This window comes from Lethenteron reissneri, chromosome 26 (assembly GCF_015708825.2).
Source record: "Lethenteron reissneri isolate LAM-NWPU_2019-01 chromosome 26, ASM1570882v1, whole genome shotgun sequence".
Classification (NCBI taxonomy): Eukaryota; Metazoa; Chordata; class Hyperoartia; order Petromyzontiformes; family Petromyzontidae; genus Lethenteron; species Lethenteron reissneri.
This window is the reverse complement of record NC_083804.1, coordinates 13,567,560-13,595,026: the sequence shown is the minus strand read 5'-3', so window position 1 is coordinate 13,595,026 and position 27,467 is coordinate 13,567,560. Positions and strand designations below refer to the sequence as shown.

Sequence of the window (27,467 nt, the reverse complement as noted above, 5' to 3'; positions counted from 1 at the left end):
AGTGTGTGTGTTCGTGAGCAAGAGGACATGTAAGTGTGTGGATGTCCGTGTGTGCATATGTATAGGTCGACTCCGCCTCAAATGAGTACCTGGTGCGGTGTACTGGGGAAACGAAGGCAACCGGGCATGGTGTTGGCCACCCATCCCCTCATAGGTGCTCACTAAGAGCACTTGTCCATACAGTCTGTTAAGGCTATATGGGAGATCTTTTTCTTTGTATGTGTTTGTGTATGTTTGTGTGTGGTTCAGTGCGTAAAGAATCAGCAATGGATTGACAAGGCGATTGATTTCCCACCTAATGACGATTGCTTGTGTTGCAGTCGAAACGTCGTGAGAATTGTATTGTTTAATATTTTTATTATTTTATTATTTCCCTTCTAAGTGACTGTACCGAAAGAACCAAGAATGTTTGTTTTCTCATTCATTTGTACCTGATGATGATTGCTTGTGTAGCAATCGAAACGTCGTATTATATTATTTTATTTCTACATGACTTTACCGAAATAACCAAAGAGTAATTCCTGCAGTCACGAAAGCTTCGGATCTGGCTTAAGACCTTGTGTGTCGGTGAGCAGCGCACACGAGCCTCACCATGTCACGGGCGACTGAGAGCTGGCGTTCAGCATGAGAACGAGCCGTCGCATGGTGCACCACCTCCATCTCATGCGTGAGCTGCAGCCACGCCTGCAGTACGCTCGGCTCATACTCCACCCGCTCACCCGCCACCCACTCGCCTCCCGCCCGCTCGTCCACCGCCCACTCGCCCAACGACCACTCGCCCTGCCCCTTCAACTCGTGCTCATCCGCGGGCTGGGCAGAGCACTCTTGTGCTCGCTTGGTCGCTTCCTGATGCAGCCGCATCTCCAGGTTCTGCTTTTCCTCCTCTGCCTGGCGCTGCTCCTCCTGGGCCTTCAGAAGCCTGTGCAGAGAGAGACAGCGAGATGGTGGCAGTGTCATCAGAAGAGAAATTTGATACCCGCGATCCAGAGCCTCACAGCGTCAGCCAGAGACATATCATCATCAGCCATCGAGACAAAGCATCAACTGTGTGTCTTCGGGTCCTAGTCTCTCTGTTTCCTGTGATTTCGGAAAGTCGAGGCAAGTTTATTTAACCAGGTGAGAATTCAAGAGACCAGGAGAGTCTCATTAGCAAGGGTGACTTGGATATTATTATATGACAATACTTTATCTCATGACCTGGTATCACAATTGCACAGTTGGATCAAAAACTGTGGTCCAAAGTTGTTAAATCGATGTCATGCACACAATACGTGATGCAACTTATCACCGTGTAAATTGATAAATCACTTTAGGCCCTGTGCAGCTCCAATTCCCATGAACCGTTGTCCCACAGTCTCCCGTGTCCCCACCTGGCCTGCATGTCGAGCAGACTCTGTTCTGCCCTTTGAAGGCTGTCAAGCTCGGTAGTAACGCGAGCAACGTGCTCCAGGGCACGACGACGCTGCACCAGTGCCAGCCAGCAGCCCGTCACAGCTGCCACCACCGCTACAGCCAAAGCCACATCCTTCACGCGGCTCCGCTGGGCCGCTGCTTGCACACACATACACAGACAGAAAGTGATTGGGAGCAATGAGATGTGAATGAAAAGGACGTGACAGCATGATAGAGTGTAATGTAAATCCTTTTGGTGTGATGCACATGTGTGTTGTGATGCGCAGTCATGGTATGAAGGACAGTCATGTGGTTTGACATGTAGCAATGTGGCTTCATGATAAATACATGTGCTGTGATGTATATCAATGTGGCTTGATATTTAGTCAATGTGATTTTATGTATGGTCATGTGATATGCAGTAATGGGATGCGGTGGGGAGGAATGGGGTGCGTAGACCTACACAGTGGTGCCCCGAACAGCACCACATCCAGGGCCTTGAGCTGCAGTTTGTGTCGGTGGCTCCTCTCCGGGATTTTCAGAATGGTGGTCATGAATGTGTGGTTGGTGATGGCCAACCTGGAACATACAAAGATAAATATCCCTCAAATAGCCTTAACAGACTGTTCGGGCATGTGCTGTTAAGCAAGCACCTATGAAGACCAGCACGGCATATAAAGGGGTGGGTGGGTGCCCGGCACCATTCCTGTTCGCCTGTTTCCTTCGTAGGCGATGTTTTTACAAATTGCACCTGGTATTTGAGTCCGAGTCGACATAGGGGAAGGCCAGGACTGGTTCAAATAATTGTCGGTGTTGGCCTTATGTGGTAACCAAACTCAGGTCGCTGGGTTCGTAGCACAGTGTGCAAACAACTGTTCCACCACTCCCCACTGAACATACACACACATATGCATGCAGGCAAATTCATACGTGTACACACATTCTGTATTACCACACCCTGAGTCACCACCTCACAGCCCAGCAGGTTTAGGAGTTTCACAAATCTCTGAGCTCTATCAACGCTTGATTCCAAAGCACTAGATCACAGGCATTTAATACCACTGCCAGCTGATAAGTGGTTGTAGGTCGTGGTGTGAAGCTCACACTCACATATGTAGAAAAACAAAGCTCCCCATATAGCCTGTAGAGGCAAGTGCTGTTAGCCAGCACCTATGAAGGCCGGCACAGCACACACACATTTGAGGCTGAGTCGACCTAGGGGAGGCCCATGACCGATTCAGATAATCATCACTGGTGTTGGCCGTGAGCGGGAATCGAACTGAGGTCGCTGGGTTCGTAGCGCAGCGCGCTAATCGCAACACCACCGCTCCCCACATACACTCACATTCACACACACGGCCATAACGCATACTATCAGATACACAATCATACACTCGCTTACACATGCATGCACACAAACTAGCACAAAGATATTCCCACAAATATAAGACATCACAATGATGTAATGTACCCATTTCAACATTCAGAAGTCATGCCACTTTTTCAGAGCAATCTGAAACTATTTATTTTCCGGATAATCTAAAATTTAATTTCACAAAATAACATGGATTCATCAGATGTTAGTGAATCCTCTCAGAACTGAACTCAGAGTACACTGAAATTTGGGGAAGCTGGAAAAACTAACCCAAACCAATAAACAAAGAGATATCCAACCGGAACACTATTTACTCTCTAATTAAGCTGTGCTCGGGATATGGCTTGACAACCGATAAAAACACGATCTCTAACCATTAGCTTGTGCACTGTAAGGTCTAAAGTCCCACGTGTTGTATGGAATGTTGTAAACCCATGCCCTTGGGATGCTCTCAATAATCTACATTCTCCATTTGTGCCTTTGTTTTTTTACTGTTATTTTACATTTATATTATGAATACATTAATTCTTCAAACATGTCAATTAATATCTTCAGCCTCTCATATATGGTGAGCCTCAAGCCTTCCATCTCTGCTTCATGGTGACTGTCAGTGACTGATTAAACTGCATTCATTTTAAGTGGTATTAAATTGTAAATATAAAATTGTAATTATTTTGAGAATAGGTTTTCCAATTTTAATTGCCAAAACAGGTGTTAAGATCTAAAAACACCAAACTGAAACCTTTTACAAAGAATCATGTCTGCATTAACCACAAAACTAGTGGTCAGAATGCAAACAAAAAACACACTGATAATATATGCATTGTCTTTGAAACGGATTGGTCCACACCAGAGACATCTTTCTTTGGAGCCTAGTCTAAAAAGGTGTTAGACCAGAGGACGCCAAAAGGCGCCAAAAGGCGTCCTCTGGCATTGTGAGGCCCTCATTCAGCAGTGGAGTGACAAAAGGACTGTATGTGTACAATGAGCGCTCACCTAGTTGAAGATATGTCAATAATGTGTATAAGCTGAAATTCAAACATGTACATCAAAACACATATAGAGGTAACAGTAGGCCCAGCACCGTGACCACAAGGTTACCTTTGGCTCCAACATACCAGTGTTCATTTGTTCTTGACCAAATACATAAACACAAGTACCTCCCACCCATTTTAGGCTGAGTTTGCCTAAGACAGAACATGTTTGTGCACACCTGGGGAGACTCGGCCCGTCGATGTTGTTCTCGAGGAAGTTTTCCAGGTACTGGGGCAGCTCCACCATGGTCTCCAGCCACAGTGCCACATCCTGCACTGTCCAATTGTAAACTGAGGGGGGCAGACAGACACCACAATAATAACAACCGATGGTTCACACTAAGGCCATGTAAAGTGTTGTAGGCTCACTCGCAGGAGGCAACTGAACAGGGTCAGGTTTTATCGCATCAGTCACATAACTGTTTTAAATTACTGAGGTGACTGCTCCTCACTGTGTCATCTCCCTCGGCTGGTATGCAGAAGCTCAGGGGTTGAATCCTGACAATGCCTGAATATTTGGAGTTTATTTGTTTTCCCCGTGGTCGCGTGGATGTTTCTCCGGGTCCTCCGGTTTTTCTCTCCATATTCAGAAACATGCATTTGGATTATTTGGCTGCTGCTATAACTTTCCAAATGATAAGCCACTTTGTTGAGCTATCATTTGTGGCCAGGTTGCTTCTGAAAATAGCTAATAGCTCAGTGGGTTTTACCTGATAAAATAAATACAAATTATTGCTGTGCTGTATCTGTCCAGGGCTCTGCTCATTGTTTTGAGTGTCACTCCTATGCACTCTGTTGCTATTGGAGGGTGCCTGTCTGCAACTGCTCAGCAGCGTTTTTCACGACTCCACTCCACAAAAGCTGAATTTGACACCGCTAGTACAAATCGTTCGCAGGTCCACTCAGCTCCGTGTCCTGCTGTACCATATCTGCCCATCTCATCTTAAGCACATACCATGCCCATTTAGGCCCATTGAGCCAAACAAAGTATGCAATAGGCATGCAGTGGCTGGGCATGGAAACAGAAGTCTAGATTATTTACAATATGCAAGTTCATCACACAATCTAGTCTTGTCAAATCAACAGTTGATCATAGGCTGGCCAGCCTAAACGTTTCAAGCCAGCGCAGGCGTTCTTTTAAATGGGTGTATGGTTCACAAGTTAAAAAAATTTGAGCATTAATTGTGGCCGAGAATACCCAGAGGTTCTTGTGCAGCAACAAGCTAAGTAGCTTTCACACATTGTTACGTAGCCGATAAAACGAAATTGCAAATTAACCAATTCGAGTGAGAATGTGCAATGAGTCCAGGTAAAAGCACTGCATTCAAGATTGTGAGTGTGTGTGAGTGTACCATCAGATGCAAGCCAGGCTGCCCACATCTCTTTAAGCGTTATTGTCTGGTCTCCGCCGTGGAAGCGACGATGTTGTGTGGCCGGGTCGCTGTACTCCATGTCCTCACGCAGGAACTTGGATGTACAAAGACAAACACATACACACACACGTCTTTACATCACCAGGCGATGGTGGTGTAGGCATATAATCCAGTACTGTGAACGCAGTGAGGGATGGTGGATCACACAAATCATGTTGGTGTCAATGTGCATTACCCTTACTTGCCAGGAGAAGGCGCTATAAAAAATGTGGACTCCACCTTTTCCATCTGCATGGGATAAAGTGTTTCCCCCTCACACGTGTCGGTTTTCTCCAGGTGGTCCGGTTTACACTAACATGTAAACACTAATTAATTTACCAATAACACTTTAATATATAGAGGACCACAGAGCTTTGGTGAAAATTGGTACCAGCTCACCACCTAAATACCTTTATTTGTATGTATGTTAAACTTTTCTAGTGTGTGTACTGTGTCCAAGACATTATTTTTTATTATTAATCATACGAAACGGAACACCAAGTGGTGCTCGTTACTATTGAGACGGTCATGGCACACAAGAGGGTCATGTGACGAACACCATGCCTAGGCGCATTTGTCTCCCCGATGCTGATGTAAACACGCTTCATCAAAGACTAGCTTACGGTTGAGTAGCCACACTACGAGTGGTGCGGATCAGGATAACTCGTGTTAGGTTGCAAAGAATTAAACCTAAGTTCTCAGGACTGCACCTGTGCAGTCTTTCTGTAGGCTCTCTGCGGGGGGCAGGATTTCAGTCCCTTAACTAAGGGCAAATAGGCTTTAGCCTGGGGATGTCATGGACACCTGTACCCAACACTCACACATACACATTTACATACACACAATGCTAGTGAGGCTTGTGTTGGTGAAATCCTTATGCCATTTCCCCGTCAAGGTGTGAATGATGCTGGCAATAATGACAATTGTGAAGTTGCCGATGATGGTATGTTGATGATGATGAAGTAACTGGTGTAATTTGTGTTGATGATATTGATGATGACAACGATCATAATGTTTTGATCGTGACAGTGACGATGATGTTGCTTACGCCGTCGCTCTCCCTCGTGTCAATGGTGCCGTCGTCATCATCGTCCATGCGCGCGTGGATCGAGCTCACGGCATCGAAGCTCAGTTGTGTTGCGGGGTCCACATTGCATCCGGGCAGAGGACACTTGTCTGCACATGAGAAGCACAGGAAAACAACAAAATGCTAAACAACACGTGTACACACACAACAGACAAACACAAGTGGCTTTGATATTACTCTAAAAGATGAGTGTAACCATCAACCGCATCAGAACATCAACAGGCCAATGCACACATCTCCTTCATGAATTTAAAATTAAAAACAAGTCACAGTGCGATTGTGTCCATGCAACCCAAACCTATGGATCATAAAGTAAACCAATGTAGTCTGCGCTCCTTCAGTGGAAAAATATCTAAACTAGACAAACTTTCTCCTGAAGCCATCTCGTGGCTAGCAGACCTCAACATTTGAATTTAGCTACTGAACATATTTCCATAGGCAAGAATAAAACAATTAGCTAGAAGTGCATACATCGGCCTGTACAAAGACACAGATTCCCCCTTAAAGCCTTAACAGATTGTTGGGGCAAGTGCTTTAGCAAGCACCTATGAAGGCCGGCACGACACACGAGGAGGTAGGTGGCCAGCACTAAGTCCGGCCGTCTTAGTCTCCCCAATGGCACAAAGTACTCATTTCAGGCTGGGTCAACCGAGGGGAGGCCCAGGACCAATTCAGATAATTGTCACTGGTGATGGCCATGGGCAGGAAAACAACTCGGTTCGCCCGGGTTTGTAACGCAGCAATCTGACTGCTGTACTACATATGTAGAGAGCACAGGGATTCTATTTTATTTCGCATTTATATCGTGCCCTTTCCAGGGCGCTATATAATACACACGATGAACAGAATGCAGAGGTACACAATACACCTGACATGGGCACACAGGTCTATACAGATCTATCAGCCTCATATCTCACAAACTTTATAACTGGCACATACATTTCGCAGCCTTAAAACAACAAAATTACATGTGGCAAGAAGTGGTACTCTTTGAGGATGGTGTCAAACTAAGGATTTTTCATTCCGGAAGCTTCAACAATTCCACCTGTTTAACTGTGAAAACTGACGATTGTACTTAAATAATATCTGGCTCAACTGTTCCCACAGATTTTTGTATCAAAAAATCATAGACCAGATTTTCATGCAATCACAGACCTTCCTTGACTTTCAATAGATGAAATACTATCAGATGCCACTTCATTTGACTTTGTATAGGTTTAAGGCGTTATGGTTTAGGGATAAAAGCTTATGGATGGGTAACTGCTTGGAGAGTCTCATTGTAAATGTGTGTTGAGCTCTAGTGTCTCGTCAATGAGCCATAAATATGCCTTTAATGGTCTCTGATTTAATATCCAGTACCATGGCCAAGCACATACATATATGGATTTCACAACAGGGGCATTGCAAATCCTTTTTTTTATTTCAGCAATTGAGGCGTGCTCTGGATATTGTTGGACAGTTGTTCAAACATGCGTTACATATTGTGGGATGTGTGTATTTGCATACCAGAATGTAGGTGTTTATGAATATGGCCTTCAAAAGTGTTAACGAATAGCATCTGCCCCAACAGTTTGTATGGCGAAAGGGGGATATTTTTCTTTGCGTGACATGGCCCATTCGTCCGTGTGCTCACGTCAGTAAGCACGCACACAGCTACTTATAACCTGGGTGCAAAGTTTCTGTAAGTACGAGTGTTGTGTATGGTGTACAGTATTACCATGTACGTTATGAAGTGTTCACGTGTTATGTCTGTGTATGTGTGCATATCTAGTACTTGTGTGTGCCTTTATATACCATACTGTATATGTCTTTCGTAAATGCACATCAGTGTGTGGTTACAAAGCAGAAGTGCAGTGGTTAGTGCACTGTGCTACGTACCCAGCAACCAAAGTTCGATTGCCGAGTAAGATAAATAACAGTGACAGAAAATATTTTAACTGGCCCTTGGTCTACCTTAGGTCTACTCAGCTTCAAATGAGTACCTCGTGCAATGTGTTAACTTCGCCACTGGGGAGACAAAGGCAGTTGGGCGTGGTGCTGTCCACCCACCACCTTCTATGCCGTGCCAGCCTTCAAAGGTGTTCACTAACAGCACTTGCCCTAATATACTGTTACATGTTAAAACTGGGGATCTTTCTTGAATGTATTTTTTTCATATCATTGTGGGGATCAGTCGTAGTAATTATGGCACTGCACTATAAACCCAATTATATTCCTGCTGACACGGCCAATATCAGCGGCGATTTTTCTGAACCAGTCATGGGCCTCCCATCGGTGGACTCAGCTTTAAAGGAGTACACGTGTGTAAACATTGGCACTGGACAGACAAAGGTGGTCGGGCATGGTGTTGGCCAGGTCAACTTCACATGCGCCAAGCCGGTCTTAGGTGGTCTTAAGTGCTCGCGAACAGCCCCAACACTGGGTGTTCTCTCTGTACACACAGGCTTCACGGATTAATTTCCGTTTGAAGGAACTGAGGCAATAAAGCACACGGATGTGTGGTCCCATAAAGTGACACTCACAAATATTTAAAAGTAAATTCACCCCTTCCCCCACCACTCACTGTTAACGGACACTTATTGAGGAGACATTGGGGAGGTGGTATATTCTATGCTTGCGAATGGCAATATGTTCAGGGAGTAAGTGCCAATGTAGAGGTCTGCTCGCCAAAAGAAGGCTTCAGGACCGAGTTTGTGTAGTTTTAGTATTCCTCCATTAAAGGAGCGCAGGCCACGGTGGTTTATTATACCGTCCATAGTTGTTGGTTGCATGGCGACAATCGCACTGCGGCTTGTCTTAAATTGTCCACATACGAAGGAGATGTGCCCATCAGCCAGTTAATGTTGTGATGTCTTTGATGAACGTCAACGCCAGGTGTGCGATGTATGGGGTGGTGTAGGAAGCACTACGTCCAGCCATCGTTGTCTCCACAGTGCTGATAAAGTAAAACATATTCAATACGGACTCGAGTAACCTGGAACTTGATTAAGTCGGAAAGGCGACCAAAACTGTTTGTAAAAATATAAGGAAATTTTTGTAAAATAAATACTTCTACCAAAATACTGTTTGTGGGCTAATTAAGCTGTGAGCGGGAGAACATGGCATTAAAACACAGTTTGTGGGATAATTAAGCTGTGAGCGGGAGAACATGGCATTCTGCAGTAATCCTCATTGCAAGTCGACCACACGTCTCTATGCTAATCATGTGCAGGAATTGGAAATGTGCTTATCAACACTGGGAATTGCAAGCCGCTATAGCACAACGATTGTCATAAATACATTATTTGGTGATGCTGCTGAGTTAGCAGTGGTATACAAGCACAATAAAAAAAAACTCAATAGATTATAATCAATAACACGGCTTTAAAATATTCTTATAATTAGGTAACATTTCAGGAAATGCCCCTTCTTTATAATGGTATGCATACTTTTTTACGTGCTATGGAAAATGGCTATTGCCATGTCACCGATTACTGAATATATTTTGACTTAAAGCTTTCGTGACTGCAGGAATTCATACTCTTTGGGTCTTTCAGTAAAGTCACGTAGATAGAAAAATAATAAAATAAATCACGACGTTTCGATCGCAACACAAGCCATCGTCTTCGTGAATTTAAAAAAAAAAATTCTATCTATGTGACTTTACCGAAAGACCCAAAGAGTATGAATTCCTGCAGTCACGAAAGCTTTAAGTCATGATTTAACCGCCTTTGCGGGGAGGGTTTCCACACAACCATTAGATGTTTTAACAAACTCCGAGACAAGAAGATCCATCTGATCGAGTCGCTCACTTCCCTGAAGAGAAGCCGCGACACCAAGATCATACCAATCGCCTTTATTTTTGTTTGCATTCTGACCACAAGTGTTGTGGTTAATGCAGACATGATTAGTCGAGGTATACCTAGCTCTGCGATCTTACATTGACTTGCAAATTCCATCTCTAGCCCCGTCCACTTACCCTTGGGTTGTACCCATCTCAAACATTTCTGACCTTTAGCTGCAGCAGCTCTCTCGCTATGTTTCTTCCTGCCTCAGCAGTCCGCCTGCTGTATTTTTTCGCCTGAAGACGATTGCTTGTGTTGCGATCAAAACGTTGCGATTTATTTTTATTTTTCTATCTACGTGACTTTAACGAAAGACCCAATGAGTCTGTATATATTTTCTTTTCAAGGCCGTGCTTTTGACCATTGTAATAAACAGAGGTGGGACAAAGTCATTGTTATGCAAGTCCAAGTCGAGTCTGAAGTCATCAAATTCATGACTCGAGTCTGACTCGAGTCCAAGTCACATGACTCGAGTCCACACCTCTGGTAATAAATACAATTGATGTATGCTTATGCACTAGAAAATCAAAAGCTACAAATTCACCTCTGCTTCAATGTCTTGGATGAAACTGTACAGTAGTAATATCACTTGTTACTGAATTGTTAATCTTAAATTCTCAAGAATAGATCATTCTTATCAAGTAATTGATTGTTAATTAAATGTGTTAGGCGTTAATTACCTGTAAATATAATTGCTCGTTTGTAGAACTAAAATATGAACTATTTGCAGTATGTCAGACATCCCCCATAACTGGAAAGGCTGTCTACCTAGCTAGCTTTGAGAAGTTTTATTATATTTACACACTGCACCAAGTACTCATTTAGGGAAGAGTTGACCTTAGGGAGACCAAGGACAGGTTGATATACTAACTGCCACAAATATTATCCATAGCAGGGAATCAACTCCAGAGTAATAGAACCGTAGGGCAGTAAAAAAATACCAATTGCACCTCATCACACACAAGCCTTCTGACATTTACCGATACAGCAACTTCAACATTTACATTGTAAAACCATTCACGAGACACGACCTTTAAAAACAAATCCTTACTGGCATAAGCACACAGACTCACTACCAAAAATATGTTGACACAAAAGATGATGACAAACAACTCCTGGTCTGAAAGCTGTTCTGACAAGTGCTGGTTTAAACCATTAATAATCTCATACATATTCACTCACACACATTCTTGATTACCACAATGTGTACAAAATGTTTACAACAACCCACACCCACACCTACATACACAGAAAACGTGACACACCCACGTTGACAAATTCAAACACATAACCACCCAGCCAAACACGCATCCACACACAATCACACACAGACAAAACAACATCAACAGCCGCCATGCATAATTGTGCCAGGCTATGTGCACTTTGAGGCCAAGGGAAGTGTTGAAGGCTTGCTGGCAAGAGAAACAGACCCAGTTGTTATGAGTTAACTGAGATTACTACCAGATGCACCACCTGCATACCCCAATGTGCCAACTTTCTATGTTTTAGTTGCCTGGCACTGCTCATTGTTGTAACAATCGCTCATCCATCCTCCATTGTTGTTATGTGGAAATAAGGCAAGGAGACAAAGCCCAGTAAAAGGCAGACAAAAAAGTAGAGAAAGAAAACAATAGAGACGGAACCATAAAGATACGGAGGCACGTTTTGTGTGCGATCACTGCAAGCGACGTCCTGTAGATGGCGTTGGAAGTTACACATTTTTGACAGTTTAAACGTTAAGCAAATTTAAAAAGGTTTACACTGTACAAACGTCTCAACATTTAACGCTGGAAATTTGAGGGAAATCATTACCGACAATGGTTGCCGCAGCACTTCTCATTGCAAAACTAATTTCCCAAAATCTGAACAATTTTGATTTAAGCTGTCCCCTAGTGGGCAACTAGGGTAGCAAATTCCAATAATCTCTATTTTATAAAGTGCATTTCATATTGAAATATCTCAAAGCGCGGTACTTAAAAGTAAAATTACACTCACAACTATAGTTAAAATCTAAGCGAAATAGAACGCTGATAATAAAAAATAATAAAAACTACACTCGAAAGTCCAATAAAATAAGACTTTTGATGAAAAGTGAATACTGTAGTAATAATTAGTGAGTAATCTAAACAGACAACAAATTATTATTTTTATCGTAAGTTACAGGGAAAGCAAGTTAAAATAGGTGAGTTTTAAGACGTGATTTAAAAAGAAAAAATAATCCCTAATGAACCGAGGAAGGGTTCATTAGGGATTGACATGCTTTCTGCACCTGGAAAAAATTTGGGTTTTCAAATGAGTGAGATCTTGACGGATGACAGAGAAAGCCTTCTGATTGATTGTTTTCCTAGTAAATAATATATTGTATTGACTGAGTGACTGGTTAACTGACTAGTCATAATAGACGACATGAATGCATGAGCTATGAAAACAAGTATGGAGAGAAGGGAAAATACTAGAAGAGTGTAAAAAAAACATATTTGCGACGATACCCAAGAAAGGAGACCTCACGATTGTAAAAAATACTGAACCATCGCACGCATGAGCCAGAAGGGGAAGATACTAATGATAATACTATCAATCCGATTAAAAGTGCAGGCTGAGGAATATTTAGTGGGTGCACAGGCAGGGTTTAGCAAAGACAGGAACACAGTACAGCAAATCTTGATGTTAAGGCTTACAGCAGATCAAGCAAAGAGAAATAGGCTGGCTTACAACCGTTTCATAGATTTCCAGAACCTATTTGATTCGACTAAGCAAGACAATGTGGGAAACATTAAGATCATATGGAGTAGAGAAAAGACTGACACAGATTTCTGCAAGATATAGGTGAAAGGTCTAAGTCGGTAGTAAAGTTCGGAAAAGAAATAGAATGGTTCCCAACAACAATAGGTATGAGAAAGGGAGATCCACTATCACCAAACAACTTCGTCAGATACTTAGAAAGAGTGGATGCCATTCAGTACAACAGCGCAGGAATACCTGTGGAAGGAGAAAGACTATGGCCATTCATCGACTTACGAACACAAATAGTTCCTGAGACCCGTTCATAAGTCGAATGTAGAATGTACTGGATTTAAATGCCCATATGATCAGTGTTATTAAATATTTTACAGTTCAACAAAGGGAAGTATTGTTAAACTCATTAATAAAACTGGGTAGTAAATAACACGTAAAATAAAGTAACAAAAATTGAAAATAATCCGTTTCATTTTCACTTACCTTGAGTCCTGATGATGGCTTTCTTGTCAAAAAGGGCGCAATGAGCCACGAAAATTGCAACTACCACAATTCTCCACTAAGTGGTGGTGACATCACCACGGTCCTTGTGCCAGGCTATGTGCACTTTAAGGCCACGTGAAGTGTCGAAGAGGTCATGGGTCAGACCCAGGTACAATGGGTTGATTGACTGAAATGAACCACCTTGTGCCCGGACTGTGCAAACTTTCTGTGTTTTAGCAGCCCGGCGCTCCTCTCATTGTTGTGAGCGTCGCTCCTCTGCCCTCCGTTGTTGCTGGAGGCGACTACCTCCAACTGCCCAGTAGCATCCTTCACGAGCCTCCTCCACAGAAGCCGATCTTGACACCACTGTAACCAGTCATTGGCAAGTTCACTAAGTTCCACATCTTCTCATGCCACATCTTTCCATCTCTTCTCTAGCCCGTGCCGTGCCCATTTAGCCCCCTCTATCCCGCTGAATAATAGCTGTTAAGGCATGCGGTGGCTGGGCATACGGGCTACATGACCCACCAATGCAGCTTTGTCTGCCGGAGGAACTCACCGATGGGACTTTGTCCAGATCTTTTTTGCAAACACAGACACAGGCCACGTGCGCACGCAAACACACCCCAAACACACACACTCCAATGACAACGATCCCATCAATCCTCAACATCTGTTGAATCTGTTGATAGGCAGGTGAGTACACAACAGCCTAGCACTCACCACCTCCCAATCATCGCCTCCACACTCAGGAATGAGCCACTCATTTTTTTAAAAGTTATCCTGCCCTGACTAAATCACTGTGCACCCCTCGTTGTAACAGGAGCCTGTATTCCACAGTTCTCTAGCCGGTACCGGAAGAGCTCCGGACCGCGGAATGGCAGTCTCTCTACCCCAGTGAGCGTTCAAATATTCCACGTGGCTAGTTGAATCAATTAACTGCCGCTTTAAGAAGCTCTTGAAAGTGGGGGCGGGGATTTTGTCTGCTGGCTCTACCATATTGATTTGGCTAGGGAACAAATGGATGCATGTTCTCTCAGAACCTTTGACACATTCTTACTTGGATTTTTGTTCTATGGTCGTTTGATAAAGGAAATAAATGAAAATCGGTTACCAGCTCCTCAAACTGGACCAGCCAAACACACATTCATCCACAACCACCCAGAGCCAAAAATACAGAATCACACAAACCCAACCGCACACACACCACTAAACATGCATCATTCCATATACTGCTATACACTTACAGGCCTGTCAACTCACTTATTGCCAAGTGTGACGTGCAATTGGGCCTCGTCAAACACTCACACGCAAAACGCAGCGCAATCAGCTTTACACATGTACATATCGCACACAATCAGACTCATACAAGTGACCAAAAAAAAACTGCTCACTCAGCACCCCCTCCACTCAAGCATTCTTCCTCTCGACTTACACTGCTGCAACAATTCACAGATGATGCATCTTCTTTCCTCAAACTTAACAGTCCTGCACTCATACACAAAGATTCCCTGTGTAGCCTTAACAGCCTGTCGGGGCAAGTGCTATTAGCAAGCACCTATGAAGGCTGGCACAGCACATGAGGAGGTGGGTGGCCAGCACCACGCCTGGCCACCTTTGTCTCCCCAGTGGCGATCTTTACACACTCCACCAGGTACTCATTTGAGGCTGAGGCAACCTCGGAGAGGCCTAGGACTGGTTCAGATAATCGTCACTAGTGTTGGCAATGAGCGGGAATCGAACTCAAGCAGCCAAGTTCATACTTATACACACACACACACCATCTCATACAATAATCCTCCAATTAACCTTGGACTGTCTAAGAAAATGCTGTTTGTAAGCACCTATTTAGGCCAGCACAACACAAGGGGGAGGTGTGTTTTCACCAGTAACAAGTACAACCAGACACACAATGGAAAACATAGCCAGGCAAACACCTATACAGTCACACAGCCACACATTTAGAGGCACAGTTACATGCATTAAACTGCAAAGACAATAACACAAACAAGGGGAAAAATATTCTCATATTTTGGTGCTGGCAAAGGAGGTCCCATGATGTAGCTGCTCACCCTGAGCTCTCATTACTCTGATAGTGCATTGTCTTTGTGCTGTGTACGCCTTTTGGAGTCCACCGTTTTGAGACTAGGCTCAAAATAAAACTTCCTCGAGAACAACATCGATGGGCCTAGTCTCCCCAGGTGTGCACAAACATGCTCTGTCTTAGGCAAACTCAGCCTAAAATGGGTGGAAGGTACTTGTGTTTATGTATTTGGTCAAGAACAAATGAACACTGGTATGTTGGAGCCAAAGGTAACATTGTGGTCACGGTGCTGGGCCTACTGTTACCTCTATATGTGTTTTGATGTACATGTTTGAATTTCAGCTTATACACATTATTGACATATCTTCAACCAGGTGAGTGCTCATTGTACATGTACAGTCCTTTTGTCACTCCACTGCTGAATGAGGGCCTCACAGTGCCAAAGGTGTTAGACCAGAGGAAGCCTTTTTGGCCAGAGGACACCTTTTGAAACTAGGCTCCAAAGAAAGCGGTATCTGGTGTGGACCAATCAGTTTCAAAGACATTGCATATATTATCAGTGTTTTTTGTTTGCATTCTGATCACGAGCATTGTGGTTAATGCAGACATGATTCCGTGTAAAAGATTTCAGTTTGGTGTTTTAACATCTTAACACCTGTTTGTTGCCAGAAAAAGGGGAAAACCTATTCTCACAATAACACATGTATAAAACTTCACACAATAATTCACAAGCAATGACAGAGCACTATATAGTATACACGTGGAATCATTAATTGTTGCTCCTGCAAGTAGAGGGACAAAAATACAGTCATGCCTGGCTTCCCTCCTGTTGAAAGAACATTCAAAGAAATGGCTGTTTTTGGATGTCTGGCCTCAATCAGGACATTGGTACAAGTCCTGAAGAAAGCTATGCTCTACCACCAAACTATTAAAATGTATTCTGAGCAAAAAACATTACAGACCGAGTTATTTTATTTAGTTCTATAAACCCACTTCCTAAAGAAGGCAAGCCGCAATCGTGCCAAGTTTATTATCGCGTACCAAAAACACAGGATGGGAATGCTTTCTTATCACCGCATTAACAAGGTAAATAACTGAAGGCATACAGTGAGGGAAAAAAGTATTTGATCCCCTGCTGATTTTGTATGTTTGCCCACTGACAAAGAAATGATCAGTCTATAATTTAATGGTAGGTTTATTTGAACTGTGAGAGATAGAATAACAACAAAATACAGAAAAACGCATGTCAAAAAAGGTTATAAATTGATTTGCATTTTTATGAAGGAAATAAGTATTTGACCCCCTCTCAATCAGAAATATTTCTGGCTCCCAGGTGTCTTTTATACAGGTAACGAGCTGAGATTAGGAGCACACTCTTAAAGGGAGTGCACCTGTTCACAGAAGCAATTAATCAATCAGATTCCAAACTCTCCACCATGGCCAAGACCAAAGAGCTCTCCAAAGATGTCAGGGACAAGATTGTAGACCTACACCAAGCTCGAATGGGCTACAAGACCATCGCCAAACAGCTTGGTGAGAAGGTGACAACAGTTGGTGCGATTATTCGCAAATGGAAGAAACTCAAAAGAACTGTCAATCTCCCTCGGCCTAGGGCTCCATGCAAGATCTCACCTCGTGGAGTTGCATTGATCATGAGAACGGTGAGGAATCAGCCCAGAACTACACGGGAGGATCTTGTCAACGATCTCAAGGCAGCTGGGACCATAGTCACCAAGAAAACAGTTGGTAACACACTACGCCGTGAAGGACTGAAATCCTGCAGCGCCCGCAAGGTCCCCCTGCTCAAGAAAGCACATATACATGCCCGTCTTAAGTTTGCCAATGAACATCTGAATGATTCAGAGGACAACTAGGTGAAAGTGTTGTGGTCAGATGAGAACAAAATGGAGCTCTTTGGCATCAACTGAACTTGCCGTGTTTGGAGGTGGAGGAATGCTGCCTATGACCCCAAGAACACCATCCCCACTGTCAAACATGGAGGTGGAAACATTATGCTTTGGGTGGTGTTTTTCTGCTAAGGGGACAGGACAACTTCACCGCATCAAAGGGACGATGGACGGGGCCATGTACCGTCAAATCTTGGGTGAGAATCTCCTTCCCTCAGCCAGGGCATTGAAAATGGGTCGTGGATGGGTATTCCAGCATGATAATGACCTAAAACACACGGCCAAGGCAACAAAGGAGTGGCTCAAGAAGAAGCACATTAAGGTCCTGGAGTGGCCTAGCCAGTCTCCAGACCTTAATCCCATAGAAAATCTGTGGAGGGAGCTGAAGGTTCGAGTTGCCAAACGTCAGCCTCGAAACCTTAATGACTTGGAGAAGATCTGCAAAGAGGAGTGGGACAAAATCCCTCCTGAGATGTGTGCAAACCTGGTGGCCAACTACAAGAAACGTCTGACCTCTGTAATTGCCAACAAGGGTTTTGCCACCAAGTACTAAGTCATGTTTTGCAGAGGGGTCAAATACTTATTTCCCTCATTAAAATGCAAATCAATTTATAACATTTTTGACATGCGTTTTTCTGGAATTTTGTGTTGTTATTCTGTCTCTCATTGTTCAAATAAACCTATTATTAAAATTATAGACTGATCATTTCTTTGTCAGTGGGCAAACGTACAAAATAGCAGGGGATCAAATACTTTTTCCCTCACTGTATGTAGATTACGTACCGTTTAGGAAATGCTCCTCGTTTTGGTATTGCAGTGTTTGTCATTAAGTGATGAGAATTGTGAAGTATATTCAGCATGTGTTTCTACTCCACTGGCAAATTAGACCCTGAGATATTTGACGTAAAAAATATTTTCTTTTATTGTGGAGCCCGTATGAAATTACAGCAGCACACACACATCGACTCAGGTTTCGAGTTACATGTATGCACACTAATGCAAGTGTATAAAGTACACATTGCGTTAAAATGCTGTCTATTATTTATAATGACGTACAGTATGCACGTTTACAGAAATGATGTGCGTGCTGTTGGATACTAAGATATAAGAGTAATTTACTTATGCAGTGAAATTTCTCTTATCTGCCCTCATGTTCCTGTTTTCCTACATCTGTACTGCCCCATCGATCTGTGGACATTCCAAGTACTGGATAAAAAACACCATTCTTTCTATAATTCACATTCTTTACAAGATAAGTGGCATGCACCAACGTTGCAGCAAATTAATCCTATTATCTGCGCTTACCGAATTGACCCAGAAATACATCATTCATCTTATTAGTGGATATGATACAGTCATCTAAGCTCTCATGAACCTTGATTAAAAAAGACACAGTAATCTCTTGCCAACTGAGAATGTTCCAGCTGCGAGATTTGAGTATACGCGGATTTACTTCTGAAAACCTGTTTACCAACCGCGGCCTGAAAACGTCAGGATCCACGGGTAAGCACGGTGTTAAGGAAGTCAAATGATGTGTGTATTACATCACAGCATGACATAATTGTATTGTGTGATGTTATAAAAGACATACTGTACCAATAAAGTTATTTAATTTTTTCTTACGATTCCGGGAAAGGGTTAATTTTGCCCTTAATCATGGACCCCAAGCGTGCCGTAAGCGGTGAAGGCCAGTGTTTGCGTCTGTGGCCCAGAGGAAGAGCAGGATGTTTGGCTGAGCCCCTCCCACATCATCTCCTTGTCGTCATCGTGAATATTAAAGGTATGTCATGTTATTTAACTTTTATTACGCTATTGTGTCATGTACTGTATTTTATTCGGTGTTTAGTTAATAAACAGGAAACTTAATTAAACGATGACGAGTCTAACCCCCGCGGTTGGCAAGGGATTGCTATAGACACAATTTTTTTTATAAAAATGGACATTACAATGAGATTGCATATAAACAAAGTAGTATCATAGACTAGAAAAGAAGTTAAACAAGGAAGTACACTCACGAAGGCTATTCAAGGTAAAACATGAAACGTATGCAAAGCATAGAGATAGATGCATGCTAGGAATGACAGTGACATGGATCAGAGAACAAATGCAAATTGGATAAATCCTGCTGACTTAAGAATAGTTGGCTTTGGTAGGACGTGAAATGGCAGCTAAAGGCGAGAACATACCCAGGAGGACCACTACTGCAGAGATAGAATTACAAGATCGGCTCACGTGTAGGAGCGAGACGGGTTGAGGTACATCGCATTACAGTGAAGGATGGTGACAACATGAGGTGGCCTTCTTCCAGCATTGGATAAAATATGGCTGATGATACTTATAATAGACAAAAAATGTCAGCACTTTGTTAATTCACTTCTGAATGAAAGCTTCTTCATGCTATGTTAGTCTTGCGGATTGTTTGACAAAACTTCACCAAGCTGATAAGTGCAGGTTGGAGCCCACTAACAGGTCAGATATGACTCACCATTTACGTGGCCGGGCATCAAATGCAGGTAACGAGGATAAAAGTGCATTCCCACTAACCATCTTGCCACCACTGCACCCTTAATCTATGCTTTACTGTATATAAAAAAATCTGAAAATAGTAATACAATATTAGAATTTAGGCCCCAAAGAATTACACCCAAAGGTTGTTTTCAATCGCAGTATCGGGCCAGCCGAAAGTTCTACGTAGCTTTACATCTCATTCCAAACACAAATACACTTTTTTTTTAATGAATCAAGTAATTTGCCTCCGATAGAGTGCGATATCTTGTAAATACAGGCAGACCTCGCTTAGCACTTAAAATGCGTTCAAAGAGAAGGGAGCACGAATCGAAACAGCGCTAAAAGGGGTCATTATACCATTGTATATATAATGATAAGTTCCCAACAGTGTTGTATCTTTCGTTTGAGCAAAATATGAGGGCTTCATTGGGTTATCGGTAAAAGCGCAAATAATACAAATGGTAAACATTATTTCAAACGTAAAAATAATAATGTATGATAACATCAGTAGTATATCCTTTACTCATGAGTGCATTCTAGCGTACCCCTCCAAGGGATCCATGGGGGAGCTGCTGCGCTCCAAATCTGGATCATTCTCAGAGAAAAGCTCCAGGAACTCTGTGATCTTCGTGATGTACTCAGTCTACATTTCTGTGGTAAGGTTTCTTTTAGGTGGAGCCTGAGACCAGAGGTCGCAAACGGGTTTTGATTCCTTACCCGTACCCGTACTCGGCCGCACCAGGGTCGCAATTGGGTACCCGTACCTTACCCGATACCCGGCTACCCGTACCCGGCCGGGTATCGGGTAGGGTACGGGTACCCGATTGCGACCTCTGGGATGAAGCCATGTTGCAGGCGTGGGTGGGTTGATTCTAGGCACTTGAATTGTGAGAAGAGACAAGACGTTGGGAAATGAGTGACAAACGGTTATTCACCAGTAACTCACGGCTTACCCGTACCCGGCCGCACCAGGGTCGCAAACGGCTACCCGTACCCGGCCGGGTACGGGTAGCCGGGTATCGGGTAGGCTACGGGTATCGGGTACCCGATTGCGACCTCTGCCTGAGACTCTATCCTGGTCTTGTGAGGTCTCACCTCCCTCAACAAATCGATTATTTAAAATGAAATGGTGACCACAAATTGTGATAATCGAATCGCGGGGGGTGCTCAGAGCTTAAGTCGCTGTGAATGGCAAAGTGAATGATGTAGGCGGGTACATTTCCTCGTCTGGCACTGCTTTGTGTTCTCACTGGTAAGTGCTTTGTAGATATTTTGATTGAAAAAAAAGATTTTAAAAAATTATCCAGGGCAAAGAACGCGGTAATGAATCAGCATTATACAGGGTCACGCTAACCGAGGTCTGCCTGTATATATAATATATGCAGTGTTCCCTCATTATTCGCGAGGGATACAGATACGTTCCGGAGATCCTTGGGAATAGCAAATTTCGCGAATAAAGATATTGGCCTATGAAAATCTATCTTTGTAATGACTTACCTTGAATAACACGAAAATATTCAATTGGTTTTAATAACCATAGTAAATAAACATAAATATTAAAGTTTTAAATAATCTCCATACATATAAAAGGCAAAGTTGTGATTATGTGTGTCTGTTCAAGATGTTTAGCGTACTTCCCGACATGCAACAAAATTGAAATTTGCCATGTGGGTACTTTCCAGACTGTACACCATGCACAAATTATTAAAATTACACTTTTGTGGGGTTTTTTTTTTGGAGGGGGGGAGCTCAATAATGCATATATTGTTTGCACGGCAAGTGAGCTGTGACGTCAAATCTGTCATGTGACCCGCGGAAGCGTAACGCATTGTCGTGTAGTGGTTAGCGCACTGCGCTACGAACCAGTCCACCCGAGTTCGATTCCCGCTCACAGCCACCACCGGTGACGATTATTTTAACCGCTCCTGGCTGGGCCTCCCCTAGGTCCACTCAGCCTCAAACGAGTAACTGGTGCGGTGTGTGAACATCGCCACTGGGGAGACAAAGGCGGGCCGGGCGTGGTGAATCCAAGTCCCGGGCGTAGCAGGGTAGTAAAGCTAGTAGTTTACAAATGAACTCACCTTAAATTATGATGCTGCACATGATTTTATCTCATCATTTTATCTCATCACTTTCTTTCTCTCGCTCGATGCAGTCAAGTAAAGTTCCAGATGCGATTCGCGAATAGCCAAAATCGCGGATAACAAGTTCGCGAATAACGAGGGAATACTGTATACAGCAAGTATTGAAATGTATATGGGCAATGTAAGCATTGTATCAATTTGTTTTACATTTCAGCATGAAGTTACCAGTTTGCAACATAAAAAACAACTCAGTTGAATACAAATGAAGACTGTGCCTGAACATTTTATAAATGAGGAAACAAGGGTTTATTTTAATATGAAATCTTAACTAGATAGAAATGCATGAATATTCATATTACCATACTGTTGGTGCACAATACAAATGCAAGGAGTTGGCCAAACATTTAGTGCTGGGGAGGCCCTCAGGTTAAATAAGTTATGTTTTCATGCCATTAGCTCCACCACCTCTTACCATCCCATTCAGATCCAGAAAGAGTTACCCAGTTGACACCTGAACTTCGAGATCTGCTCTTACAGCCTCATCCCAATTATGGTGTTTTGCAGACGGCCCCACTAATATTAGGTGGGGCACACATATGTGCCCCCTGTTTACTGTGATAGAACCACCACTACCAATACTAATGTACATCTATATAGAGCATGTGTTGTAAAACGCATCAACACTATCAGTGAAAATGTACATGAAAGGTACAAGGCCAATGAGGAACCATGCACTTCCAAAGCCAATCATGAAAAATGTCACCAAATGGCCTTCCTAGGTCAAGCATATTTTAAAAACTTCAGAAAAAAGTTTAAACTTAGAAGGCCAATGACAATAAACATCTTTACAACTGGAATAATAATGTCTCTCGTGTGTGTGCGTGTTAGTGCATGGTGTAATATTGACATACGTGCGCCGGTTATACGATATGGACTGGGATAGAACTCAGTGGGTAAAGATTCAAATCCCCGAAAGTTACATTCAGGTGTTCTGATCCCAACTGTGGTATCGAAGGACACAAGTGTCCCTTCCAAATAGGCAGAATGAGTAACACCTGGATTAGGCATCACAAGTGGATGTCGTGCGAAAGGCAAGACTGGCCCACATCATAAAAGTGTGGAACTCACACCACCAGCTCAGGATCAAGAAATGGAATGACCACCACAGAGCTATGCACACCAGTCAATAAGCTATTCACAACCACACACACACATTAACAACACCCTTATGCACATCTACGGCAAGAGGTTAGAAACTACTGTTTCTAATCTCTTGCAACCACACACAGATGGAGACCAAAATGCTAATTGGTGGGGACCTTACCATGGTGCTTGTGCCAGGCTAGGTGCATTTTGAGGTAACACGAATTTGGTAAATTAACGGACTGTTAGAGCAAGTGTTGTCAGCTAGCACCTATGAAGGCTGGGACGGAACACGAGGGCGTGCGTGGGTGGTCAACACCACGCTCGGCCGCCTTTGTCTCCCAAGTGCTGATGTTTACACACCGCGCCAGGTACTCATTTAAGGCTGAGTCTACCTAGGAGAGGCCCAAGTCCGGTTAAAATATTTAACACTGATATTGGGGATGAACGGATTTTGTAGCAGTGCGCTCACCAGTGCGCCAGTTCTCCACGATCCGTACACAAAGACAAAGATCCCCCGTGTAGCCTGAACAGAATATTGGGGCAAGTGCTGTAACGACACACGAGGGGGTGGGTGGCCAGCAACCACGCCCGACCGCCTTTGTCTCCCACACACATTGAGGCTGAGTCGACCTCGGGGAGGCCCATAACCGGTTCAGAAAATCGTCACCACTGGTGTTGGTGGCCGTAGCGCAGCGCGCTCACCGCTACTACACCACCAATCGACACCACCAATCGACACCACCACCACGGAAACTATCGCTCCCCATATCCCAATAATGACACGAAAGAAGGCAACAACTCCACAGACACACCACCACCCCTCCTCCTCCCTCCTCACCTTCACTCCGTTTCCCAGCACAGCCCAATGCCAGCATCAATAAGAGACACGTCAGCGCTGCCTCCCGCATATCCATGTCGAACCCAGATCTTCAGACTCTAGGGCGCACACACACACCAAATTAAATACACAGCATAGAAATGCCTAAGTACACATACAACCAAAAACAAAGACACGTTGATATGCATACACGAATACATTGGCACGAATGAAAAAGCACATACATACTGACACACGCTAACACAATGACATACCAACACATACACAGTGGTCGCAGCGGCTATTCGCCACCAGGTGATGGTGATTTCACCACACCGATGACGGTGCCCTAGGAGAAGTTGCCCCCCTTCAGACGAAGATCCTCCACGTAGTCTGCGAGCACCTATGAAGGCCGCTTCGGCATACGACGGGGTGGTGTGGCCAAGACTACGCCCGGCCGCCTTTGTCTCTCCAATGACAGGTACTCGTTTAAGGCCGAGTCGACCTAAGGGAGGCCCAGGACCGTGAGCAAATTTTTTTTAACTCGGGGTCGCCGGGTTCGTAGCGCGGCGCACTGACCACTACACAACCGCTCCTCACTCAATGACACTGACACGCACACAAAGATGACCGTATAGACGTACAGACTGTTGGGGAATGGTGTGGTTAGCGAGCACCTATTATGGTCAGCACACGACCACACAAGCGCACACCCTGAAACTCGCACTTCCCGCTCCTCTGAACCTCACCTCCAAACTCGCCCCGGTCTAGAAACCGCAGTCCAGCAGAGTTCAGCTCGTCATGAAGACCCGTACGTCCACTGACACGGGCACAACAGGCGGCAAGACCAGGTAATGGCGCCTGATGGAACTCTGGGGCTTAGAAACTCAACTGCGAGGGAGATCAAGTCCACGCGAACATGACAGCGAATGCCGCCGCCAACAGAGAAACCCAAGAACCCTAACCACGCCCCCCCCTCTCCCAGAGAAATCCAAGAACCCTAACCACGCCCCCCCCTCTACCAGAGAAACCCAAGAACCCTAACCACGCCCCCCCCTCTCCCAGAGAAACCCAAGAACCCTAACCACGCCCCCCCCTCTACCAGAGAAACCCAAGAACCCTAACCACGCCCCCCCCTCTCCCAGAGAAATCCAAGAACCCTAACCACGCCCCCCCCTCTACCAGAGAAACCCAAGAACCCTAACCACGCCCCCCCCTCTCCGAGAAACCCAAGAACCCTAACCACGCCCCCCCCCTCTACCAGAGAAATCCAAGAACCCTAACCACGCCCCCCCCTCTACCAGAGAAACCCAAGAACCCTAACCACGCCCCCCCCTCTCCCAGAGAAACCCAAGAACCCTAACCACCCCCCTCTCTCTACCAGAGAAACCCAAGAACCCTAACCACGCCCCCCCCTCTACCAGAGAAATCCAAGAACCCTAACCACGCCCCCCCCTCTACCAGAGAAACCCAAGAACCCTAACCACGCCCCCCCCCTCTCCCAGAGAAACCCAAGAACCCTAACCACCCCCCCCTCTCTCTACCAGAGAAACCCAAGAACCCTAACCACGCCCTCCCCTCTCCCAGAGAAACCCAAGAACCCTAACCACCCCCCCTCTCTCTCCCAGAGAAATCCAAGAACCCTAACCCCGCCCCCCCCTCTCCCAGAGAAAACCCAAGAACCCTAACCACACCCCCCTCTCTCTACCAGAGAAACCCAAGAACCCTAACCACGCCCTCCCTCTCTACCAGAGAAACCCAAGAACCCCTAACCACGCCCCCCTCTCTACCAGAGAAACCCAAGAACCCTAACCACGCCCCCTCTCTCCCAGAGAAACCCAAGAACCCTAACCACGCCCCCTCTCTCTACCAGAGAAACCCAAGAACCCTAACCACGCCCTCCCTCTCTACCAGAGAAACCCAAGAACCCTAACCACGCCCCCCCTCTCTACCAGAGAAACCCAAGAACCCTAACCACGCCCCCCCCTCTACCAGAGAAACCCAAGAACCCTAACCACGCCCTCCCTCTCTACCAGAGAAACCCAAGAACCCTAACCACGCCCCCCTCTCTACCAGAGAAACCAAGAACCCTAACCACGCCCCCCTCTCTACCAGAGAAACCCAAGAACCCTAACCACGCCCCCTCTCTACCAGAGAAACCCAAGAACCCTAACCACGCCCCCCTCTCTACCAGAGAAACCCAAGAACCCTAACCACGCCCCCCTCTCTACCAGAGAAACCCAAGAACCCTAACCACGCCCCCCCTCTCTACCAGAGAAACCCAAGAACCCTAACCACGCCCCCCTCTCTACCAGAGAAACCCAAGAACCCTAACCACGCCCCCTCTCTACCAGAGAAACCCAAGAACCCTAACCACGCCCCCCTCTCTACCAGAGAAACCCAAGAACCCTAACCACGCCCCCTCTCTACCAGAGAAAACCCAAGAACCCTAACCACGCCCCCCTCTCTACCAGAGGAACCCAAGAACCCTAACCACGCCCCCCCTCTACCAGAGAAACCCAAGAACCCTAACCACCCCCCCCTCTAACAGAGAAACCCAAGAACCCTAACCACGCCCCCCCTCTCTACCCAGAGAAACTCAAGAACCCTAACCACGCCCCCCTCTCTACCAGAGAAACCCAAGAACCCTAACCACGCCCCCTCTCTACCAGAGGAAACCCAAGAACCCTAACCACCCCCCTCTCTACCAGAGAAACCCAAGAACCCTAACCACCCCCCCCCTCTACCAGAGAAACCCAAGAACCCTAACCACGCCCCCCTCCTCTACCAGAGAAACCAAGAAACCCTAACCACGCCCCCCTCTAACCAGAGAACCCAAGAACCCTAACCACGACCCCCCTCTCTACCAGAGAAACCAAGAACCCTAACCACCCCCCCCTCTCTACCAGAGGAAACCCAAGAACCCTAACCACGCCCCTCCCTCTACCAGAGAAACCCAAGAACCCTAACCACGCCCCCCCCCTCTCCCAGAGAAACCCAAGAACTCTAACCACGCCCCCTCTCTCTACCAGAGAAACCCAAGAACCCTAACCACGCCCTCCCTCTCTACCAGAGAAACCCAAGAACCCTAACCACGCCCCCCCTCTCCCAGAGAAATCCAAGAACCCTAACCACGCCCCCCCCTCTACCAGAGAAACCCAAGAACCCTAACCACGCCCTCCCTCTCTACCAGAGAAACCCAAGAACCCTAACCACGCCCCCCTCTCTACCAGAGAAACCCAAGAACCCTAACCACGCCCCCCCCCCCCTCTACCAGAGAAACCCAAGAACCCTAACCACGCCCCCTCTCTACCAGAGAAACCCAAGAACCCTAACCACGCCCCCCTCTCTACCAGAGAAACCCAAGAACCCTAACCACGCCCCCCTCTCTACCAGAGAAACCCAAGAACCCTAACCACGCCCCTCCCTCTACCAGAGAAACCCAAGAACCCCAACCACGCCCCCTCTCTACCAGAGAAACTCAAGAACCCTAACCACGCCCCCCCCCCTCTACCAGAGAAACCCAAGAACCCTAACCACGCCCACTTCTCTAGCAGAGAAACCCAAGAACCCTAACCACGCCCCCCTCTCTACCAGAGAAACCCAAGAACCCTAACC

The 27,467-nt window shown here is 45.2% G+C and overlaps 1 protein-coding gene across 2 annotated transcripts in view; it reads right to left on the bottom strand.

The window, feature by feature from the left end:
* The window catches only part of LOC133348001 (stromal interaction molecule 1-like), a 33,512-nt gene extending 8,707 nt beyond the window's left edge, over positions 1-24,805 (bottom strand). Inside the window, exons 1-8 of one of the 2 annotated variants that reach the window (XM_061560799.1) lie at positions 24,599-24,805; positions 23,871-23,966; positions 6,262-6,389; positions 5,154-5,268; positions 3,981-4,092; positions 1,856-1,971; positions 1,371-1,548; positions 592-919 (exon numbers count right to left, since the gene is read on the bottom strand). In XM_061560799.1, coding sequence (XP_061416783.1) covers positions 592-919; positions 1,371-1,548; positions 1,856-1,971; positions 3,981-4,092; positions 5,154-5,268; positions 6,262-6,389; positions 23,871-23,946 — 1,053 coding nt within the window. In that variant the 5' untranslated portion in view covers positions 23,947-23,966; positions 24,599-24,805. Of the gene's footprint in view, positions 1-591; positions 920-1,370; positions 1,549-1,855; positions 1,972-3,980; positions 4,093-5,153; positions 5,269-6,261; positions 6,390-23,870; positions 23,969-24,598 lie in introns of both variants that reach the window. The other variant, XM_061560800.1, reaches the window with a different exon arrangement.
* Positions 24,806-27,467: the final 2,662 nt, after the last annotated feature.